General features: G+C 39.7%; 1 protein-coding gene across 1 annotated transcript; it reads right to left on the minus strand.

Annotated features, from left to right (window-relative positions):
- Nucleotides 1-143: 143 nt before the first annotated feature.
- Nucleotides 144-8053, minus strand: LOC108665750. Its single transcript, XM_018152543.1, has 6 exons — nt 7976-8053; nt 7126-7264; nt 5565-5676; nt 2359-2543; nt 1743-1836; nt 144-953 (listed from the first exon to the last, which is right to left on the minus strand). The coding sequence occupies exons 1-6, from the start codon at nt 8034-8036 to the stop codon at nt 576-578; spliced, it is 969 nt and encodes a 322-aa protein (XP_018008032.1). The 5' UTR covers nt 8037-8053; the 3' UTR covers nt 144-575.
- Between the last annotated feature and the right edge of the window lie 13462 nt (nt 8054-21515).

Here is a 21515-nt window from a genome sequence, read left to right on the forward strand (position 1 = left end):
AGTTTGAGGTTGGGTCCCTGACGCCAAGTCGCACCTTAATGGAAGACGCTGCTTGAGCACATTGTATAAGACATCGTGGGATGTAAGAGGGTTGAGTTTATTGATATTGAAATTAAAATGTAGGGGGTAAGGGAACATTCTGGTTTCGATAGATATTTGAATTACGGAAAGAATATGTCTCTCAATGTTGTAGCTCGCGAATTTAAGTACTAAGTAGGTATCAACTTTACAATTTTAATTGTTCAGGAGAATATTCTTTCATGCCGTCAATAACTTGTAATGAGAGTGCCATCACCATCAAGCCTAAAATGACTCATCGTTGTTCGGTTTATCGCGAATAATAATCTAGTAGCATATTAGTTTTCAATGAAAATATCTAACAATATCCAGAAATAAATATTTCTAAAAATTGGATACTTCCTCATATACAAACTGAGGTACTCACATACGTCGCGCGCTCTTGCTACGGAATTATTTTGAAGTGAGTTACGTTTAGAAAAATTTTAGTGTTCATAGGAGCGCCGTCTGAACAAGGTTAAGAAACACTGCACAACACATCGCCACGTCATCCCAGCTTATACTCCGTCTTCTTGCTCCAGCTCGTGGCGCTCCATGTTGGTATGCTCCAGGTTATCATGCTCCAGGTTGGAATGCTCCAGGTTGGAATGCTCCATGTTGGAACGCTTCATGTTGGAACGCTTCATGTTGGAATCCTCCAGGTTGGTATGCTCCAGGTTGTTAAGCTCCAGGTCGGTATGCTCCAATTTGTCATCCCCCACGTTAGAATGCTCCAAGTTGTTATCCTCCAGATTGGTATGCTCCAGGTTGAAATGCTCCAGGGGCTCAGCACCTCCATGTCCCACGGACGACCGGGCGCCCCTGTAGACGTTGTCGGTGAGGCAGCCTTTGGCCACCGACCTGATCGAGTTGTCCGGGATGCCCAAGTATGTCACCTGAGGGGAAAAAAAGCACTCAGTAACATAAGGAAAACCTTTGCATGAAGTTATGTTAATGTGCATCCGTGAAGCGTTCGAGATCTCAGTTATATATGAGAATCTTACTAGTTCTAACACAGTCCGAGTCCGGCAAGACCTGACGTGGTTTAAAAGGATCCTAAATGTTCCCACCTGCCTTGAAAGTAGAAGCACCCTAAATGATCCCACCTACCTTGAAAATAGAAGTATCATAAATTATACCACCTGAGATGAAACTACGAAATTAACATACACAAATTATATGTACTGCATGCAAGTTCAAAAACTGAAACTAGGAGGTTACTGAATGATACCACCTGCCATGAAACTTACGAAATCAACATACACAACTTATACTGCAAGAGTTCATCCAAGTTCAAAATAAGTGAATGCTGCATACTGAATATTTCATTTCTATAATTAAAATTTTAAATACCATATTATAATTCAATAACAATTACAAAAGGTAAAGTTTGCCCATTGCAGATTCTTAGTCACGCGGCCACATTGTCAATCTCGACCAGAATTTTGACAACTACATATTTGTGGCTTTCGATTCCACAACTCGCTACTCTATTCTTGGTATCTTAGTCACTCGGCATCGCCGAGCTGAACACCGTTTGGATGTAAGTTCTAAAGCGTCGTTACTGTCACACCATTTTTGGTTAGAAATTTAACAGAAACTAGGAAAAAATAAAAAACATCTAAACAATATCTCTAGTAATTTCTCGATTTTCCAACTAGGTGCATTTTAAAAGAATAACTCACCGTATTAACGCCTGCATATCTCAATTGAATATTTTTGTCCGCCACGACATAATTTGGGTACAGGCACACCGCCTCCCCTGTGAACTGGAGACCTCTGCCAGAAAAATCGAACATAATTAAATTTCTTAGCGATTAGTGAGAAGTGCATGCAGCGGGACAACTGTGTCTCTTCGAAGTCCTTACGCCTTGACAGCAATAGTTTGATGATTGTGCACACCAAAAATTGTATCGTAATCTTTGATTTTAATATAGATGATTGCTTTGAAATTCTCGTAAGTTCACAATGAAAGACTTTGCCATGCATGAGCATATCTGACCTGCCTTCACAATGCTGTCGTCACTGAGTGATGAACACTTCACTTGGTGACGATGCTGATATTCAAGATAAGTAGCCGTTATCTACTAAAGCTTTGTCATTTGCGTTTAAATTAAAGGCTCCCACCTAATCACTTTAAATCAAAACTTGCATTGAACATCTATAATAAATTATAATACAAGAACTTTAGTTCGGAAAATGCCTGAAAACCGGCAATAATGAAACTTCATTTTGAGAAACAGTTTTATGCGGCATTTCATTCTAGAAGATGGTGACGATTGCTGCTTCTGCATCACGCACGTGTAGAAAGTCCACGGGGACTGTCCATTTATGTTAATAGAAGTCGTCCTCATGTCCATGTAACCAACGGTCTCTGCGTCCGTGTTGCTCCTGAACTCATCCCCTGCATAGCCCAAGCCGTCGTACAGGTTGTAGTACACGTCGTCGATGCCGTACGGACTGCCGGCGTACCGCAGTGAAGATGCCTGCGGAAATGAGGCCTCAAGTTAACAAAAGGCTTCTCAATTATTATATAGGCTTTACAAATGTTTCATTACTGAAGTACATCGTTTTGAGATAATGTATCTGCTAGAATTGTATCTCTTCAATGGCTTAGCCAAACCTGACAAGGCGTCAGGTAAACCTGAAACCCAAGGTAAAGAATCTATTTATTTAATCCTTGACGAGTTTCTATCATATTCAGTTTAATTGCGGACGGCGAACTTTTTAAGATGATCAATCAGAAACCCTCATCCCATCAGGTTTTATGTTACGTTATGTTCTTGATATCTAATGACATTCCGCAGTGATTTATCCTATGCGCGTAGACGATTCTCTATTGTGGCAAATGACGAAATGACAAGGAGGCTAAAAATAAATGACACATCGATAATTTAAAAGCGTCCTATATTATGGAAAACCATACACCCATTTCAGAGCTGGATTACTGTTGCGTAAGACATTACCACACGGGCATAATGAATCATCTAGAGGTCTAGGTAAATTTGGAACGTTCTGGCCTAATAAACGGGCTATCGTCTCCTACAAAATCGATCAATATGCAGAAGTCAAAAGTTTTCAGCAAATAACGGCTCTACCTCCATTAGATTCCTAACGAGTACATCAACGGCTTTGTGACGGAGATGCCGCCGTTACTGTCTTCGCGTTTTCACCGTGATTCCCGCTCTGGTTTTCCCTCTCACGGCCGGTCCAATCGCTGAACTTATGACGACCCGTACTCCAGCTAGTGGTGAAGACTTCCACGTCGATGATCCTCGTGCTCCTGCTGCTGTGTTCCACGTCGATGATCCTCGTGCTTCTGCTGCTGTGTTCCACGTCGATGATCCTCGTGCTCCTGCTGCTGTGTGCCTCGTCGATGATCCTCGTGCTCCTGCTGCTGTGTTCCACGTCGATGATCCTCGTGCTCCTGCTGCTGTGTGCCTCGTCGATGATCCTCGTGCTCCTGCTGCTGCGTTCCTCGTCGAAGATGCTCATGCGTGCTCCTGCTAGCTGCTGTTCGTGCTGCTGATGATCCTGACCGTACCCTACTGACGATGACTGCGACCGTATCGTGTTGATGACCGTACCGATGATAATTGTTGCTCTGCGCTAGATAATTTTAATCTTGTGATCTGCCGGCGTTATATTCGTTGGACGTCTCTTAGCCTACGCGTTGTCTTGATAAATCGGGTAGATAACGTGATTGTTCCGATGAGTAGCTCAACTGCCGCAAAACATCGTACTTCCGCTTCTAAAAACACTACTCTTCACCTTGGAAATACGCCGGCCGCCTATTCAACTTGCTAGCTCGCGCGAGACATACGCTTGAGACTAGTCTAGAGACTTAACTCGCTCTCGCGGTTCGGCAGTCTCGCCAACTATTTTTCTCGTCGAGAATACCAGATTGCCTAGCTCAAAATACCAGAAATTTTATTACCTATTAACACCTTCAAATTTGACGAAACTATACGGCAGAAACATTGGTTAAAAAAATATAAGTAATTTTTATCGTTTTTACAGTGCATATTTCCGTCTTGACGAATTTTGCGGAATGTGAGACTGGGTCTCCCATTCCGTTTGGTATTTGCGTGATGCATCGTACGATTTTTTGGGAGCCATGGCAGGTTGGATCAGATAGGAGAAGAAACCTAGGAAACAGAAAAAGCGAAAAAGTATATATGTTTTCGCGGCTTATGTTTAGAATTAAATTCAAACCTTCCATAATATTTTCTTCAGACTTGTCCTTGCGACGTTTGTAGTTATTGTAATGTTGCAAGATTTATTATTCTAAATATTGCTTACGGAAGTCTTTCACGTCTATATTTCATATTCATTGCATTTGTGAATAAAATCTACAAAAGGAAGTGGAACAAATAAATAAATTGGATTAGCGTGGATAACTAGGGATAAAATTTCACAAGAGTGTGGTAACAGGCAACTCACCATCTACTTTCAAAACCACCGAACAGAAACTCATGAGCTCGCGTTGCAGGCCTTGGTTCGACAACCTTATTAGTCAAAGACCATATAATCCCTGATCAGTAAGCAATCATGAACCATCACTCTCGTGCACTTGCTGCACTAAGCACTTTTGTTGAATGTTAACATTTAGATTGAAGTTATTTCATCAAGCGGTAATCTCGCGGTTTTAAAAATGGCGGGAAAAGTCTATTAACGCCGTTCGAAAAGTAATCTATAAAATTCACTCTCACGCTGGGGGAAGTTCAAACATCAAAGGTGGAAATTAATGCAGTTGATTCGCAAAAAGTCCAAAAATACCAGAAATATACCAGATTTAGGCTATAATACCACATAAAAAATATCAATATCAGACACCGTCTCAAAATACCAGATTTGTGAAATCTGGTACGAATAAATACCAGTTGGCAACGCTGCTCGCGGTACGCCGCGCTACTTTAAATACCTCGCAACCGCCACGTAGCGTCGCTTTGATTTTTACTCTAAACGACCTTATATAGGTTTTTCCCCCATCAGAACGAACAACCACTTTGCCCTATCGAGCTATTCGCATCACATCCTAATTAACAATAGTAATTCCTACTCTAATCAGACAGACACATGTCTGTATCATAATAATCGTGTGTGTGGCAAAAACCAAGTATTGTAATCTCAGTACAATTAAATTTACTTTCATGTATGAACATTCAACATTAAAAAACTGATTTGTTATACATATATATCAATTTGAATCGAGGTTACCTAATATTATTTCGATGCTTTTGAGCTCCAGTTGAATTTGAAGGTTAACATTCATAATACAATATAATGGTATATGGTATTTCAAAAATAAGACAACATTTATCATCCAAGATGCCGCCACATTCTTAACAATTGAAACTACCACGCGCTACAACTTTCTAAATAAAACTTATTAATTAAAACATTAAAATTGTCCTGCGGCCTGCGCTTCATTAATTAAAATGAGCGTACAATTACTAAAGTTGATTCAGAAATACATGTATATACACAATCATGCAAGGACTCACCGCGCCAGCAATTGGAGAAACGAGGTTGGAGCAATGGTTGACTCCAAACCAATGACCGTACGTCCCACCCAAGCCTTCGATGTTGTAGAAGTTGTCAGCGTACAGGATCCAGCTGAGGGACAACCACCTGCTTATTCACTAGATGGACTTGCCTAACTCGCTTGGACTTCTAATTGCCAATCTTTCTCCTCATTGAGAGGACGCAGGTGTCGGGTAATCGGCTACTTGATATCAAATTATAAACTTACAGTATTACTACTTTTAATTTTTCGTTGCAGTTGATACAAGCGTTAGGAACAATCTTATCACAAACTTTGTCTCACACCAGTGAAAACACATTATTCAAGTCTAGCTGGGGAAAGTTTGGCCTTTAAGTACATCATTGGTCTCAAGTTAGAAAAAGTTTTGTTGTACTGTAGTGTGATAAAGTGATGAGTTGTCAAAATGCTTCATGCATCACTGGTGAGGTAGCACCACTCATATAGCTGGCCGTAGCACCACTCATCACATTATTATGGAGCCAATCTTACCCCACCTGACCTTACGCAATTATTATTGAAGAAAATCGAAACTTCACGAAGGGGGACAAATGCTGCAATCATAAAATGTATCATTTATTGTGTAAAACCTCTAATGTCACAAGCAAGCAACCTACATCGCAGGTTTCTTCATCTAAAAGATAAACTCTATGAAGTGAGTGTCGCTAGAATAGATAAGAACATAAAAACTTTCCAGGAATACGCATAAAATATCCTTAGGAAATGTGTGCTAATTATAGATGTAAACTTTCATCAGAAATCACAAAATTTGCGGAAGGAAATAATTGAAACGCGTATTTTATTGTCGACGGTTTCTCGTCTCGTTTCTGTCGAGCAGAAAAATTTCATGCTATCCATAAGGCAAAGGCAGCATGATAAGAAAATGCAAGAAATTAAGCAAGTATTGTAGCAATTTTTAGGTTTACCATAGTACTGAGACTATATCGAGGCATCGGGTATAGTAACATTGAAGATATCGAGGTGAAGTTACAAAGTTCACTCAAAACATCACACGCAAGCTCACCATCTTTATTTATTCAATGAAGCAGCCTATGAGGAAGCTTCCTGTACTATACTCATACATCAATCATTTAGAGGTGCATGATATATTATCTTGGGATCAGAAGGCAGAATAAGATTGTTTCAACACGTTTGGTTAATGGCCAGAGAATTCGTCAATTTAAATTTTCAGGGTCGGATATATTATCTTTGTATATTTATAAATTTTAATTCAATAAATTATGTTCTTTCTGATCATTTTCTCGAAGAACTTTACTGATGAACTTTTTCATCTCCCGCTAATGGGATCGAAAGCAGTTCTAGACTTTTGCGTCCTTCACAGTTGAAAAGTTGGGCACTCTACATGTTCAGCCGAAGCTGATGATAAAGTTTCAAAACCATTACCTTTTTCAAAATCTATATGACAGAGATCCCATGACGGCGCATAGCAAAATCTAATGGGGACCCGAAACAAATCAATAAAAATTTATTTAATGGAAGGCAGTCCTAAAACTGTAACTTACTTGCCAGTGAAAAGGATGCTGTTGATAGAGTTATCTATGCCTTGGATGCTCAGTTCTGGCGAGTAGTCGAAAAACTCATGAAAAGGTCCAGTGCAGTTCGCGCTGAAATACGCTTTCAGATAGCGCAAGTCGGGCATGTCTGATGATTGGAACAAAGATCGCTTCAAAATTTCAGCAGCTGCTAAGATTATTACTTCGTACATCGCTAATAATTGTTCAATGAGTATTTTGTACTTGCATGAGCCCTTAAGCTCTCCGTTCGGAAAGCGAGAAGCTGAGCTTTATTATATTATAATTTAATAGAGAATGTTCAAAGACGTGCAGCAAGGATAATTCCAGGCTTGAAGGGCAAGTCCTATGAAGAAAGATCAAAGATTATGAAGCTTCCAAGCCTCAGTTAGTTATGTTATGTTATGTTATGTTATGTTATGTTATGTTATGTTATGTTATGTTATGTTATGTTATGTTATGTTATGTTATGTTATTTAAGTGCACCCAAATCTATAGTAGCACGTCAGACAATGATATAAATAAGCGAAATCCACGCCCTCACAGCCGTCAAATTATTTCGATCGCACGTGTTGCCTTTTCCAGGGCAAGCAATACGCCCTGTATTTATGAATGAATTGAACTTAGGTTTTCCATGAAAAAGAGGTCGCTTCAATCCTATATTGATTGATTCGATCGGTCAATCATCAATTGAGACTTGGTACGGAAGCCAGCCGATCAAACGCATAACAATAAGAAACAGAGCTGCAAATGTGAACCGATAGAATTTAAATCCTAATTTACACTGAACCAACAAACTTACGAGTTTCATCATAATTATTGAACTTGACACATAACTCACCTACGGCCTCGGTCACGAAGCAACCCATCAAGCCCACGAGGGCCAGAAGCACGCGCATCATAGCTCTAGTCTTGCCGACCTCTGCACCTCGCCGAGCAGGCTGATCAGCACGCGCCTACAAGTGTCTGTCTCGTTATCGAAATCAACAGCAGAGATAAAGCAGGTGGGTGGAGTATTAGCCTGATACGAGGGTACTTACGTAAATTGATGAAGAATTCCAATATATGTTGAGGATTGGATTTGATTTTATCAGGGTTGTGTCCAAATCTGTGTTTATCTGGATGAAAAAATTCTGGCACAAACAACATGAGGAAAAATGAGGTCATAGCTAGTAAACATATTTTATTGATAATTGCATTGATGTATTCTGTGGGTAGGTTACTGGAAGAAATAACCTAGGTCATAAATTTGAAGATCAAGCCTCTCGCATGACTTGGTCTAGAATTTCGATGATTTACAATGTCGTGATGATCCGAATTAAGTAACTAAATACTGAGCATTAGATTCGCCATCTAAATATTTAATCAAAAACGTATTCGATATCACGGAGGCGTCGTCAGATAGCAGAGCGCAATCTGAAAAATTGACGTATACTTTTATGCTTGCTTGCACCAGCCTAGTGATGCGAGTTTCATTGATATAAATATTTCATTTTGACGTCTTTAGGAAAACTATTGGAGATAAATATAAATGTTGGCGCCTCGTCGTTAATAAGTGACATCAGTAATATTAGACAACTTAGTAAGAAATGTTTATGGGGATGTTCTATGATTTAAACTCATTTGCATTTTGTAGCAGTCCCAATAGTTTGCCAAAGTTTTTCATAATGATATGGTTTCTATTTTCTTTTTCTTATCTATTTTTCTTAAGAGAGAATTTTTCAAGGGCCTTTGGTAACCGAGAAAGTGTAGTTTTGCCTACTTAGTAGAAGTTTCATGCCTTAATCTCGGAACCAGGACCACTTTACTTTGTGGAAGTGATTTCTCGTTCCATGTGTTGAGCCAATCAAAAACTCAAAACAGGTTGTCTGTTGAATCTGATATACAAACTAGCATATTTATTTGTTTGTAGCAAAGATGCAACTCCGGTCGCTAATTGCCTAACTTCCCTAGCAAACGGTGACAAATTTCAGTGTTATTATTAAAAATATAAATCAGTACTCACTGCAGTGAGTGACAGAGAGCGCATTTTCTCGTCGACGAAAACGTGGTCACGGACGGACAGACAGACGGACGGACAGACGGACATGGCGAGCACAATAGTGCATTTGTTCCATAAATGAGAAAATGCGCTAAAACAGCTGGAGTGGAGTGGAATGGAGTTGACTGGATAGGAATGATGACACAAATGGTGTGGAATGAGTAGTATATGCATGGTGTGCTGAGGTGTTACGAGGGGCATGAGCAGGAGGGTCGAACCTCTTCCCTTTGCCACACTCAAGGTGAGCAGCAACAGCGATAACGGGCCGGCTGTTGTCACGGTAGTCACGGTAACTATAATGTTCTATTGATCGCTGCTGTGAACCATGTTGCTCGTGTAGCTTGCAGTGCACTACAAGCATGTCGATTAACCTTCCTGTCGCCCATTACAGTAGTTATCGCTGAAAACTTTGTTATGATCTTGTTTATCGATGGATTCGCACCACTCGTTTTACTACCATTTTGTGAGGCATCAACTTATGCGTGAACTCTTATCAAGGTTGATACTTGTCCGTCTTCTAATGAGCTACACTTTTTTCTTCAATAGCTTTAATTTTCCTTCAAAACAGGAATTCTCCATGGTCTCGTGCTACTAGTTCTTCGGTGTGAAATTGCAACGTCATTTAGATTTTCTCGAATTTATGCTGCTGGGAGCGAAGTTGGAGTAAAAAATTATATAGATGGGAGCTAAGTTCTAGTCAGAAGTACGGGACTGAGAGCGAGCTTGAAAAGTAGGGCAAGGTTGCAGTCCAACACACTGCACGCTCGGCCTGGTCGATGCTGGGCCAGATCATTTAGTGAATGCATTCAAAATTTATGAGATTGGAAATCAGCTCGATAGAATTTGTTTGTTACCAGAGAACCATGTTGAATATTGCCACGCAATAATGTGCTTCTAGTTTGTTTTCTTCTTTTGAACTGACGTGGCCTCTAAAATTCCAAATACATATTCAATTTTGGCCTTTATTGTTAAAAGTAATAGTTTGAAATTTTTTCTCAAAGCTAACTTGTGTATCCATAAGCTTTGCTTTATTATTATTATTTATTTTTAACTTATTCTCATTATTTTCTTTTGCTATATATTATTCTGGCGTCGGTGTTGTCTTGCAAGAATAAAGTTTGATTAAAACTTTTAATTTTCAGTTAATTTTTCAAGTTTTCAATGGAAACATCCACAATGGAATGCATCAGTCATGCTCCTTCCATTTCAATTTGATTCCGCGCATGCGATATTACTGTTCTATTCCTTTTCATGCATGGAATCTAAACAAAGAATAAAGAATAATAATTTCAGTTGCGCACTAGTCTGCAAGGTACTGACATAATTTCTTCTTCAATATTATCAACATTTGTGGGCTTAAATTAAGCTTTTGTAGTGTCATGTAGATCATGCATTTCAACCAATATTAAGCAGCGTTAATCAGTCAATCGCATTTATGGTGCAAACAAATCAATAATCAATGCAGCGTTAATAGTCAATAACGTTTATGGTGCATGTGATGTCTTCTTTTCCCGTCGCTTCATCGTAATCTCATTGTTGTTAATCCAACTTCTCTAAATCACGCGCAAATTCATAAAACAAAGTTATCCTTACTCGACCCAAAATTATATGAGTCAGGGTAACTTCTCCACCTCACATTTGGAATTCTGCTTCCTGATGATTGTAGAGTTGTTCAATAAATTATAATTTTTATATTTTATTACAATTTTTTAAACCATTATTAAGTGATGCTTGGTAGGACGTGAACTATTCCCATTCATTTCTTTAAGATTATCATGGTCTCCTCAGATTTAATTCATTGTTAACTCGTTCTGTTCACTAACACTTTTCTGCTTCCCATGTTTCTTCTGTGAATGTACTTCCTTATACATACATGAACATATTATTTAGTCATGCCTCGAACAACTACAACAGGATTTTATCATATCTATAACCAGGACAATATAACAGTTATATACTCTAGGGATAAAATAATCTTATGTTTACACCTAAGATAACAAGAAACTCTTCAGTCCCCAAACCATGATCTCATGATGGTTCTACAACATATATGTCACTTTTATTTCATTAATAATATTTTATGCGCTTATTTTTATATTCCGATATCAAAGACAGTATGATGTAAATATCATGTGTGCATCTGCTGCCCTCTTGAATGCTGCTGGTGAGGTCACATACAGCTGCTGGTGAGGTCACATACAGCTGCTGGTGAGGTCTTTTATTTCCACGCGTTTAAGACATTTATTAAGCATTATTTTAATCCTGCAGCTCGCTCACATGGCTCTGTGAGGCTTCAATGTTCGGGCTGTAAAATTGCTGTCACATCGTCACGATAATTTCGTATTAAGAGAACATACATGTTATGACCCTTCTAGTTTGCTCTATTGTATCAGCATCATTTTACCCTTAAAATGTTTCCTACAGAATCTTGCATTCGCCAAAATATTGCAATAGAAATATGACATATGGATATTGCAAAGGGTCTCTTCATATTAACCCCTTTTTGGCTACAAATTATTGCCCAGTTAGTAATTGCTCGATTCTTGTATTTAGAATTGACTGGATAACAATTGCTAGATTTTTGACTATTGTATTGGCTAGATAAATAAATATAATTACTAGATGCTTGATCTTTGCATAGACTAGAAAATAATAATTATATGCTTGACTATAAATCGGCTCATCACACGCCGCGCTGTCGGTGTCTTTTCGCTGTCGCATTAGCTGAGGCACCGCCAAAAGGCCTATAATCATGGTTCTTAGATTGCGTTGGCTAAAGAGTGATTCTATAACTAAATTTTCGAGGGGCACTGGAAAGCGTTTCAGTTCAATAACTTTATTCATGCAGCAGGTTTGACAAGAGTAGGTACGATTGGGTTAAAATTGTTATTCCGAACGTTTTATATATAATGACAGATACATGTGCAGGCAAGCCAAAGGTTGCATATTTTTGCGTTCCGTACCACTTGTCTTTGTCAATTGACTACTCCAGCTATCCTCCCAACAATCTACAATTTCTATTTGTTAACCTGACCTTACAAAACAAGTCCGGTTACTTAAGTATGATAAATCATCTAGAAAAGGACTTTTGCTAACGAAAACTTTATGGCAGCGTAGATAAAAAAGCGGTATTTGCGAAATAATTTTTTCGATCAACCATGTGCAGGAAGTAATAAGAATTGCGTGAATTCCGCCATTGTTTTGCTCAATGAAGGGCCAGCAGAAGATTGAGGCGGATGACGTCATGCGGACGTCATCAAGCGGCATAGTGCACTGAATGAAGACTTGGCATCTATGGTAAGTTCGGTCCAGCTGAGTGTTCGAAGAGAGGTCCATCATCCCGAGGCGGCTAATGCAGGTTTGGATTAAGGATTCATGAGACGTCTGTCCACAAGGCCAGGGAACATCACTTGGAGGTTTCAAAGGTGAACATCACGAGGTCGTCACGAACGCAGGTTCACGCTCTCAGTGGCAACATAATGATCCAGATTAGTCCTTCCATCCAAAATCACTGTCTTCCACTGGAGCCGCAGCGCTGTTGTCGCTGTCGTACCCTGGCTTTTCCTTGCTTAGAATTTTATTAGAATAGCGGACAATTGGGGGCGAAAAATTCAAAAGTCAAATATGTGTTGGGTCAGATCTAAACTATCATGGATTTGCTCCTTTATGGTTGTTCGATAATGTGGCAATTTATTTTATCCCTCTATATACAACACCATTCGAATATTGTGATATTCGATATTTGCAAGATCGCAAATATCTTTCAGATTTTTTAACTTGATGGCACTCTAAATGATCTCGATGACCGCCCTTCACGTTGCCTCGCGGCTAATCAGAGCACAGTACAGCGTTCCCCTCGAATACGTCACACGCGGCAGCCAAGCAACGAACTCATACTTTCGTTCCAACTCTCCAGTCTTGGCTAGCGTTACTTTGAGGATGGTTATCGTATCTCTCTTTCTGTTAAATTTCTTAAGAAATTTATTTCTCGATCAAATTTTGCTAAATTTCGTATGAAACTTAATATTCAAACCGTAAATATATTTATTTATCGATAATATCGTTTCTAAAAATTCACATTGAATCTTCATGTTATAGAAGCATAATTGGACGTCTAGGTGGGCGCCTTGGCTACTTGATGTAGAGGTATGATCTAGAAGTATGATGTAAATGTATGATCTAGAGGTTTGAGCAAGAAATATGAACTCGTAGAAGTTAGAAGTATGGTTCCCTATAGCAAACAATGAGTGCACGTACTTATGTTTTTAAGTGAATTAATCCTTGGATGGGTATAGTTTGAGGTCAAATACGATATTCTTATACTTTTGTTTATATTTATGATTTTCTTAATAATTTATGATGTTCTATTTAATAAGTTTCGGTGCGGATAAACGACTCAATTTTTACATTGAAGGCAGATAAGCATATCTTATACAGAAGTTTATTCCATCAAAAGTGAGTGTTTTATTGCAGTGCTTTGCACAAATTTGCAGTGTTTCATTTTATTGTTAATTCGTGCCACCAACAAAGACTCGATCCATCAAAACAAATTCTGGTCGTTGAGAAACGAATTAATTGATAATATGTACAAATTACTTCTTTATTGTTGTTAGTTATCGATCAAGTAAAGCCAACATTATTAAGCGGAATCTAAGATCAAAACAGTTCATTGTGATTCTCATCCCTTCCATTTTATGATTTTTTTCATCATATATCATCAGACCGAAGCTGATATTGTCAGGAATTTAAACTTTTTCATTCGCAGTTTGGTTGAATTCAATAAATTGGTTAGATAAATGAATGTGAAGATGAAAATACAGCAGGTTGCAGGCCGCACACAAAATGGCGTCGCAGTGCAGGTCACAGGCTGCACTCAAAATGGCGTCGTCCTGATATCCACGCACATGACTCACCTAAGCCTTTGTTCGCCGGCTCGAACATTTGCCAATGTTGAAGAGTAATGCGTGGAATAACGTTCAGATAAACTACACATGATTCTAATATTTCAGCGGAGAGAAATCGATTTGAAAACAACGTAATACTAAATTTCTGTTAATACAGTTTCTTCAAACAATTGAGTACTGTATATATAAAAAATATACGTTGAAAAATTACTTTTTAAAGACAACACTTCAAAAGAATCCAGTGTCTCCAATCTTACATATGTACAATGAATTTCTCATTTAATTTTCGAAAATTAAAAAACTAATTTTTCAATTTTTTAAAATATATATAATTTTTTTAATATAAAATTTTTTTCAAAATTATTTCTTCTATTATTTGATTCATGCATTGCCTCTGACTTCACACAAGTGTGCAAAGTTTCAGATCAATTAGACAGGTAAAAGTGTGTCAAATATCAGTTACAAGATTAGTAGCTGACAAAATTTTTTCAATTTTTTTAATATTGAAAAAAAAATAATTTTTGAAATCATTTATTTTGACATTTGATTCATGCATTGTCTCCAACTTTACACAAGTGCGCAAAATTTCAGATCGATAGGATAAGTAGAAGTGCATCAAATTTCGATTACAAGATTTGTAGCACAGACAAACAAACAAACAGACAAAAAGTGAAGTTAAAGAGAAGTGTTGTAAAATACTCAAACTTCTTGGAAATTTTCAACATCAGTTTTATCTTTTTACATTTCCACGTGTCCAGGCAGCATCGCAAAATAAACAAGTTAAATAATTCACTTCATTGCCAGCAAAAATCAATGTTTTAATGATGCTACCGATGGCGCAATAACATTCGAGAAATTGAAGGAAATGATCAAGCTTCGGTTTAATGGTCAAATTTCAGCAGGTAGTTATGTTTTCTAGTTAGCTGATTTAATGTTTACTTCCTCTAATTGTTCTCTTTAAATACCTCTTCCACTAAAATATTTTAAGAATAGATCAGATTCACACAGGTATTTTGATAGCAAAGCAAATAATATGAATTCCCGACAGATGCACTAGAAAGACATGCGAGACTTGCATAGCTAAATGAGACATTTATGTGCCATGTGCACCTATATATATAGGGATATCAGGTATATTGTCTGGAAGACCTTAAGATTGTTAACATAGCTCATTAACTTCTCGGTACTGGTAATCGGGTGTAAATTTTCAGTCGATACAAAAAATGGAGTGAATGCATTCAAAGTAAAACAATAACTTTGTTTCCATAGTCTACGGATTTTGCAGCTAATATTTCATTTATTCGAGGTAGTTTGGAATGAGAACTTACGAAATTCCGAGGAATGCTTAATTTTTCATAAATTGGTTGCGCACGATTTATCAGGTTTATGTCTCTTTCAATAAACGACAAGATATTAGCAATTAGCTACTAGTCTAGTCTTTAGCTGGCTTACCGCTAGTTTGGTGATCAACTAGTTAGCTAATAGTCTAGCGGCTCTAGCCTTTAGCTTTAAGCTTATTTACTTATTCTATTCAATGGAAGTCGAACGAATTTTTATGCCTTATTTTTCAAACGTTTTAATACATAAGGAATAGTTAAACATTAGAGGTGGGCAGTAGCGTGCTACGTGTAGCGGCCACTACTAGCAATTGTAGCGGTAGTGGTAGCGCTCGCTACATTTAGAGCATGTAGCGGTAGCGGTAGCGGCCGTTACATTACAAAAAAGCGCTGCCAGCCCATCTCTGCTTATTTCTGGCTTTTTGCCCACAATTGCGTGAATCCTGAGCACTAATCTGTCAGGGGGCTGCCTAGCTTGGACGATCGAGTCTCCAGATCTCCCTCAGCTCTAAAAGAAGAAGAAGAAATAAGGTGCTTGCCGCTGTGAATAGGCATCAGAAAACACTGTTCATAGCGAAAGCACGTTTGTGATTACATGTAATGCTTTCATTGGCAAGAATTATTTATTCGACAGTATTTCCGACGTAAGTTTCAAAATCAAACATATTACCAAATAAAATGTATTTAAGACACAGCTGGCTCTCTCCCATTGGGTTTTGCTGGTTCTGTTGTTTGTTCCTTTGGTCTTTTTTTCTGCTTTTGTTCCTCACTTGTTTGTATTTTGGCTTTGTTGTCTGGTCATTATTTGGAATGGCTGACTCTGGTAGCCTTGCTGCGTCGTCTGGGTTTGGCCCAACAGCCCCACGGTCCCACCTGCAACATCTGAAGTTGGAGAAGCTGGTGAAGAGGACATGGTGAGAAGTGATGACAATCTGGTGGTTGTAGATTCTTTTGTGGTTGGTTATTTGGACTCTGATGGTATCATAGAGGCAACCCCTGCCGCCACTGCGGAGGCTGGGGCTGTTGGTGTTAGCCGGAAGCGTAGAGCTCTGGAGAAATCTGGATCAAGTGAAATAAGCCTTGGTGGAGCTAGGGCCAAGCGCCCAGTCATGCCTAGCAATAGGTTGCAACTGGAAAGGGCTTCTGTTTTCACTGATAACATGATGACAAATGTCAAGCTTCCAACTAATGCCACTCTACCTCTACGTGTTTCAGGATGTGGTCAGACCATATTGATGAAAACTCAAGAACCCAATGCCCTATTCATTCTAAAGGATCCCATTGGCCTAGCTGAGGGAATCAAAAATTCACATTTTGGAGCAATAAAATTAGAGAAGATCTCATTGTACGCCTAAATCAACGTCATCAGTTGATTGCCCTGGAGTCTTCTTCATTCGGCCTTTCATGGGATAGCGCATGGGCAATTTTCTAACTGTGTCTGTGATTGGAAAATGGACTGTCCGCTGCTACCAGCCAGGCTCTGATGTTCGTGTTTTGGGGGTTTTTGGACCAATTGATTGTAACGCTAGTGTCAAAAGCATAAAAGAACTTGCCACTGCTGGAAATACGGAAATTACTAAAATTGTTCGATTGAATAGGTTCCGCAATGGAAAGCTTGAGCCATCAGCTCCACTCAAAGTCACTTTTGATGGACAAACCCTGTCCAGGGCCCATACTTTCAAAAAAAGTTAAGATATCGTAAGTTCATTAGCCAATCATTGACGGCATTTCAAGCAAAATCCACCAATCATAGACAAGAAAATAGTGCGTAAGTACTTACGTTCACTTGGCGAGTTATGAAAGTATGGCCCCAGCAGAGTATCAATTGACTATGTCTCCTACCCAGTGAGACCCTATGTAGCTCCCCAATGCGGTGTTACAGATGTCGAAGATTGGGGCACCTTGTTGAGGGTTGTAACTCCCAGAAGGTGCCTCTTGTGTGCTGGGCCTCATGAGCACTCTGTGTGCACTTCCAAGGAAACGATTTGTGCTAATTGCAAGGGACCACACCAAGCCAGCTCGTTGGAGTGCCTCTTCATTGCTAAAGCAATTGAAATTGAAAAAGTGCGTCCTACTGGGCTCTCATCTGCACAGGCTATTAAGAAAGTGGATGCAACTTCTCTTTAGCAAACACCTGATTTGACTGTTGATAGTAACTCACATGCCCATGCAACATATGCAAGCAAAGCAGCTTCATGTTCTCCTTTGGTGGCTCTCTCTAGCAGGATAATAACTGCAGATGTCCATAGATTTCAGGGTACCAGCTCAAATTTAAGCCTCGCCAGCCTCATGACGAGAAATCAAACTAAGAATTAAACTGCATTGAAAAGTTCTCAAACAAATACTGAAACGCTCAACAGAAACACCAGTGCCAATGCAGACTTGCGCAAGATAATACAGGAAGAACTCTCAATCAAGTGAGAGACGACTTGAGGACAATATTCATAAATCGCTAAACGGGTTCTCAACCAAACTGGGTCAGTTTATTCATGAAGTTTTCAAAATAAATTTATTAAATGAAGGGTCAAAGGAGCGATCACTGCTCCTAAATAGTTTGCTGAGGAATGCCTTTGGCCAGGAGGTTGGTGACGTTCTGTAGAGGGAATGGTCACCTGATCGCTCACTTGCTTCTGATTTCTGCCACCCATTGCCAGAGGGTCCGGCTAATAATTGTGAATCAATTACCTCTCAGCTCAGAAAAGCAGCAAATAATTGTGAATCATTTACCTCTCATCTCAGAAAAGCAGCTAGTGCTGAATGCTCAGGAAGACTAAAATCTTCTGTGGCTATATCTCAAGCCCAGTCTACTCTTAATTGCAGTGGCTAGACTGGGAAGACAAGCCAGAGGCCGAGGTAGGGGAAGAGCAACAGAAAACAATCTCAATGAGCTATTCCATAAAATCACAATATTTGGTCAGGTATCCCAGGAGAGAGTTGGGTTTAGAAGTGGTACAATTTTACTGTTATGGCCTACACGGGAAACTCACAGAGTTTAAGTTGTACCTCCACCAGGAAAAGCCTGATGTGGTATGCCTATGTGAAACATGGGTCAGATCATATGAGCCTTCCTTTGTTGGTTATGTTGTTATATGGTCCCATAGAGAAAATGCACTATGAGGGGTGGATGGCAATCTTGATTCGAAGGGATATTCAGAGGAAAGAGTTCATACTACCTTCATACCCAAGGACTGCAAATCTTGAATTTCAGACAATTAAAATCAACACTGCTCCAGGATGGATTACAATTGCCAATTTTTATAACCCGGGCAGGAATGTGGGACAGGAGGAGATGACATATTATATGTCTCATCTTGGAGGCAAATTTGTGGCAGTCGGCAATTTTAATGTACATTCTCCGTTGCGGGATAGCCGTGGCAGATCCAACATCTCAGGCTGTTCCTTGGAGGCAACAATCGAAGCCCTTCCTATCTGTATGTTGAATGATGGTAGCTTTACAACGTACATAGATAACCGCTGTGGCACTACATCCTGCTTGGACTTGGCAATTCTAAATCCAGATTTGTTAACTAGAGCTTCTTTGACCCAGGGACCAGAACTGGGCAGTGACCACTTCCCCATCTATTGCAAAATTGAAACAAGACTTGTAAGATCTTCTGAGAATGTTCCAGTTTGGTGAAAATTCTATCAAGCCAATTGGACCCTATATCAGCAAGCTCTAGATGATGCGTTGATCTCTGCTGCTCATGGCCCACTGGATGCCGACAGTGGTTGTGCCCACTTATCTAATGCCATTCTGAAGGCTGCCTCTACAACAGTTACTCAGAGTTCAGGAAAAAGACACTGCCATTTCGCAACACCATGGTGGGATGGCGAATGTTCAAAAGCAGTGGCTCTAAGGCGCAAGGCCAAAGGAAGACTATGGCGCTCTCCAACTCCTGCTAACCTTATAGAATACAAGCGTTGTGAGACTGTGGCCCGGAACATCAAACTCAGGAAGCATCATCAAAGCTGGGTTCAGTATATTGGTACTATATCCTCTTCCACTACCAACAAAAGGACCTGAGGGGAAATTCGCAGTATTCAGGGTAGGCCTGGGCTAATAAGTTATTCTTCCTATCCACTGCTGGATGCAGCCCATGATGATGATTTTGCCAAAGCCTCGTTGTTTTCTAATTACTTTTTACCTGTTGCACCTGAGGGTCCTATACCTGCAGTAGAAGCCTCAGAGGTTGTGAGAGATAGACAATTTTAAACACTATCATTGTGTCCCTTTTACAGCTGGGGAATTTTCTTTGGCTCTGAAAGGTCTGAAAAATACTGCTCCTGGACATGACTCGATCATGAATATTTTCTTCGCAAAGGCATCACCTTTGTTCAAGAAGGAGCTCTTATCTCTCATGAACACAAGTTGGATTTCTGTTTTTTTATTCCGGAAACGTGTAAGCATGGAATTGCTGTGCCCATCCCCAAGCCAGAAAAGTCACAAGAACAAGTTAATGGGTATCGACCCATCACTTTTCTTCCTTGCATGGGAAAACTCATGGAGCGTATGGTCCTACGACGCCTGGAATATACCATGAAGAGACGGAAGGTTTTCTCTTCACTTCAACTTGGCTTTCGAAAAGGAAAAGTACAATAATGATGCTCTGCACCTAATAAATAATGCCATTACTGCAGCATGCCTCCTTGCTCATGAATGTTGCCTGGTTGTTTATCTGGACATTGAGGGAGCATTTGACAGTGTGTGACATGATGGACTGCTTTTCAAACTGCATGGTATTGAAGTGGGAGACCAAATGCTGGCCTGGTTGTATAACTATTTTCAAAATAGAACTATTCATATGCAGGTTGGAACAAGTAAATCAGTGTCAGAGCCTGTGAGAGTTGGAGTCCCGCAGGGTGCTGCACTGGCACCGACACTTTTCAATGTGATGCTGCATGATCTCCCAGTATCGACCCATCAGTGCCATCACTCATTGAAGATTGAAGATTATGAAGCTTCCAAGCCTCAGTTATCGACGTCTGCGTGGGGACCTCATTGAAGTATACAAGTATACTCATGGTTTATACAAGGTCCCCGAAGGATTACTAGAATTTGAAACAAGAACCAACACCAAGGGCCACGGCTATAAACTAAAAAAACTGCGCTGCAACTTCTCCACGCGACAAAATTTCTTCTCGCTTCGAATAACCGACATGTGGAACAGCCTCCCCGATGACATCGTTAACGCTCTAAGTATGAACGCGTTCAAGAACAGTCTAGATAAAGCTATGGAAAAATATATGTTCAGATTTGAAATGCCTAGCACCATATCGAACCCGGTGGAAGTCTAGTAGCTACTTGAAACTATCGTCAGTCATGAAAAGATCCGGTCAATTGAAACGATATTTGAACTTCTTTGAACAAGGCACGAAAAGGAAAAGAATCGGCGACAGGCCACATCAGGCCTACACTTCAGCGCCGAGATCAATATGTTATGTTATGTGAAGGTGGTTGGTTATGCTGATGACATAACACTATTTGTGAATGGGCATTCCCTAATTGAGATACGGGGATGCATGCAGCGGTATCTTGATGAGATTGGTGAGTGGTGCAATCGCTGGCAGTTTAAGCTTAAAAGCTTAACCCAGCAAAGTGTTCTTACCAGATCTTCACGTCTCACCGTGCTGCTCCAGATGTATCGCTTTGAGGATGCAACAGAAATATCCAGTACGTGGTACACCAGAAGGTGTTGGGATTTTATTTGATTTTATTTTGATTCTCCTCATCTTACCTCCAAGGAACATATTAGGCAAACCCGCACAGCCTGTTTGAAAATGCTACAAGTGCTTAGAGCCCTTAGTTCAGAGAAATGGGGAGCTTCGCGAGAGCTACTGCGAAGAATATATGTGGCATTCATACGAAGTAATATGGAATATGGTGCCACAATTTTGGGGAATATCCCAAAGTCTTTGTTGAACCGCCTTGAAACATTCAAAACTCAGATACATCCTGGGTGCTCGTCGTACGACGCCTATGTTATCCTTGCAAGTTGAAAGTATTATTCCCCCTTTGCAACTTAGATTTCTTTACCTATTCATGAAATGGACTCTCAGGTACATGTACATGCCTGCAAGGGACCAGGTGGCTTATGGGAT

This window comes from Hyalella azteca, unplaced genomic scaffold (assembly GCF_000764305.2).
Source record: "Hyalella azteca isolate HAZT.00-mixed unplaced genomic scaffold, Hazt_2.0.2 contig6088, whole genome shotgun sequence".
Classification (NCBI taxonomy): Eukaryota; Metazoa; Arthropoda; class Malacostraca; order Amphipoda; family Hyalellidae; genus Hyalella; species Hyalella azteca.

Bases quoted from the DNA above. Each gene is read 5' to 3' on its own strand.
- LOC108665750 (XM_018152543.1), bottom strand. From the start codon at position 8,036: ATGATGCGCGTGCTTCTGGCCCTCGTGGGCTTGATGGGTTGCTTCGTG. The intron at 2,544-5,564 runs GTGAGTCCTTGC...TCATTTCCGCAG, and splicing joins TTTCTCCAATTGCTGGCGCG to GCATCTTCACTGCGGTACGC. The intron at 1,837-2,358 runs GTGCGTGATGCA...TTTTTCTGGCAG, and splicing joins TCCCCGTGGACTTTCTACAC to AGGTCTCCAGTTCACAGGGG.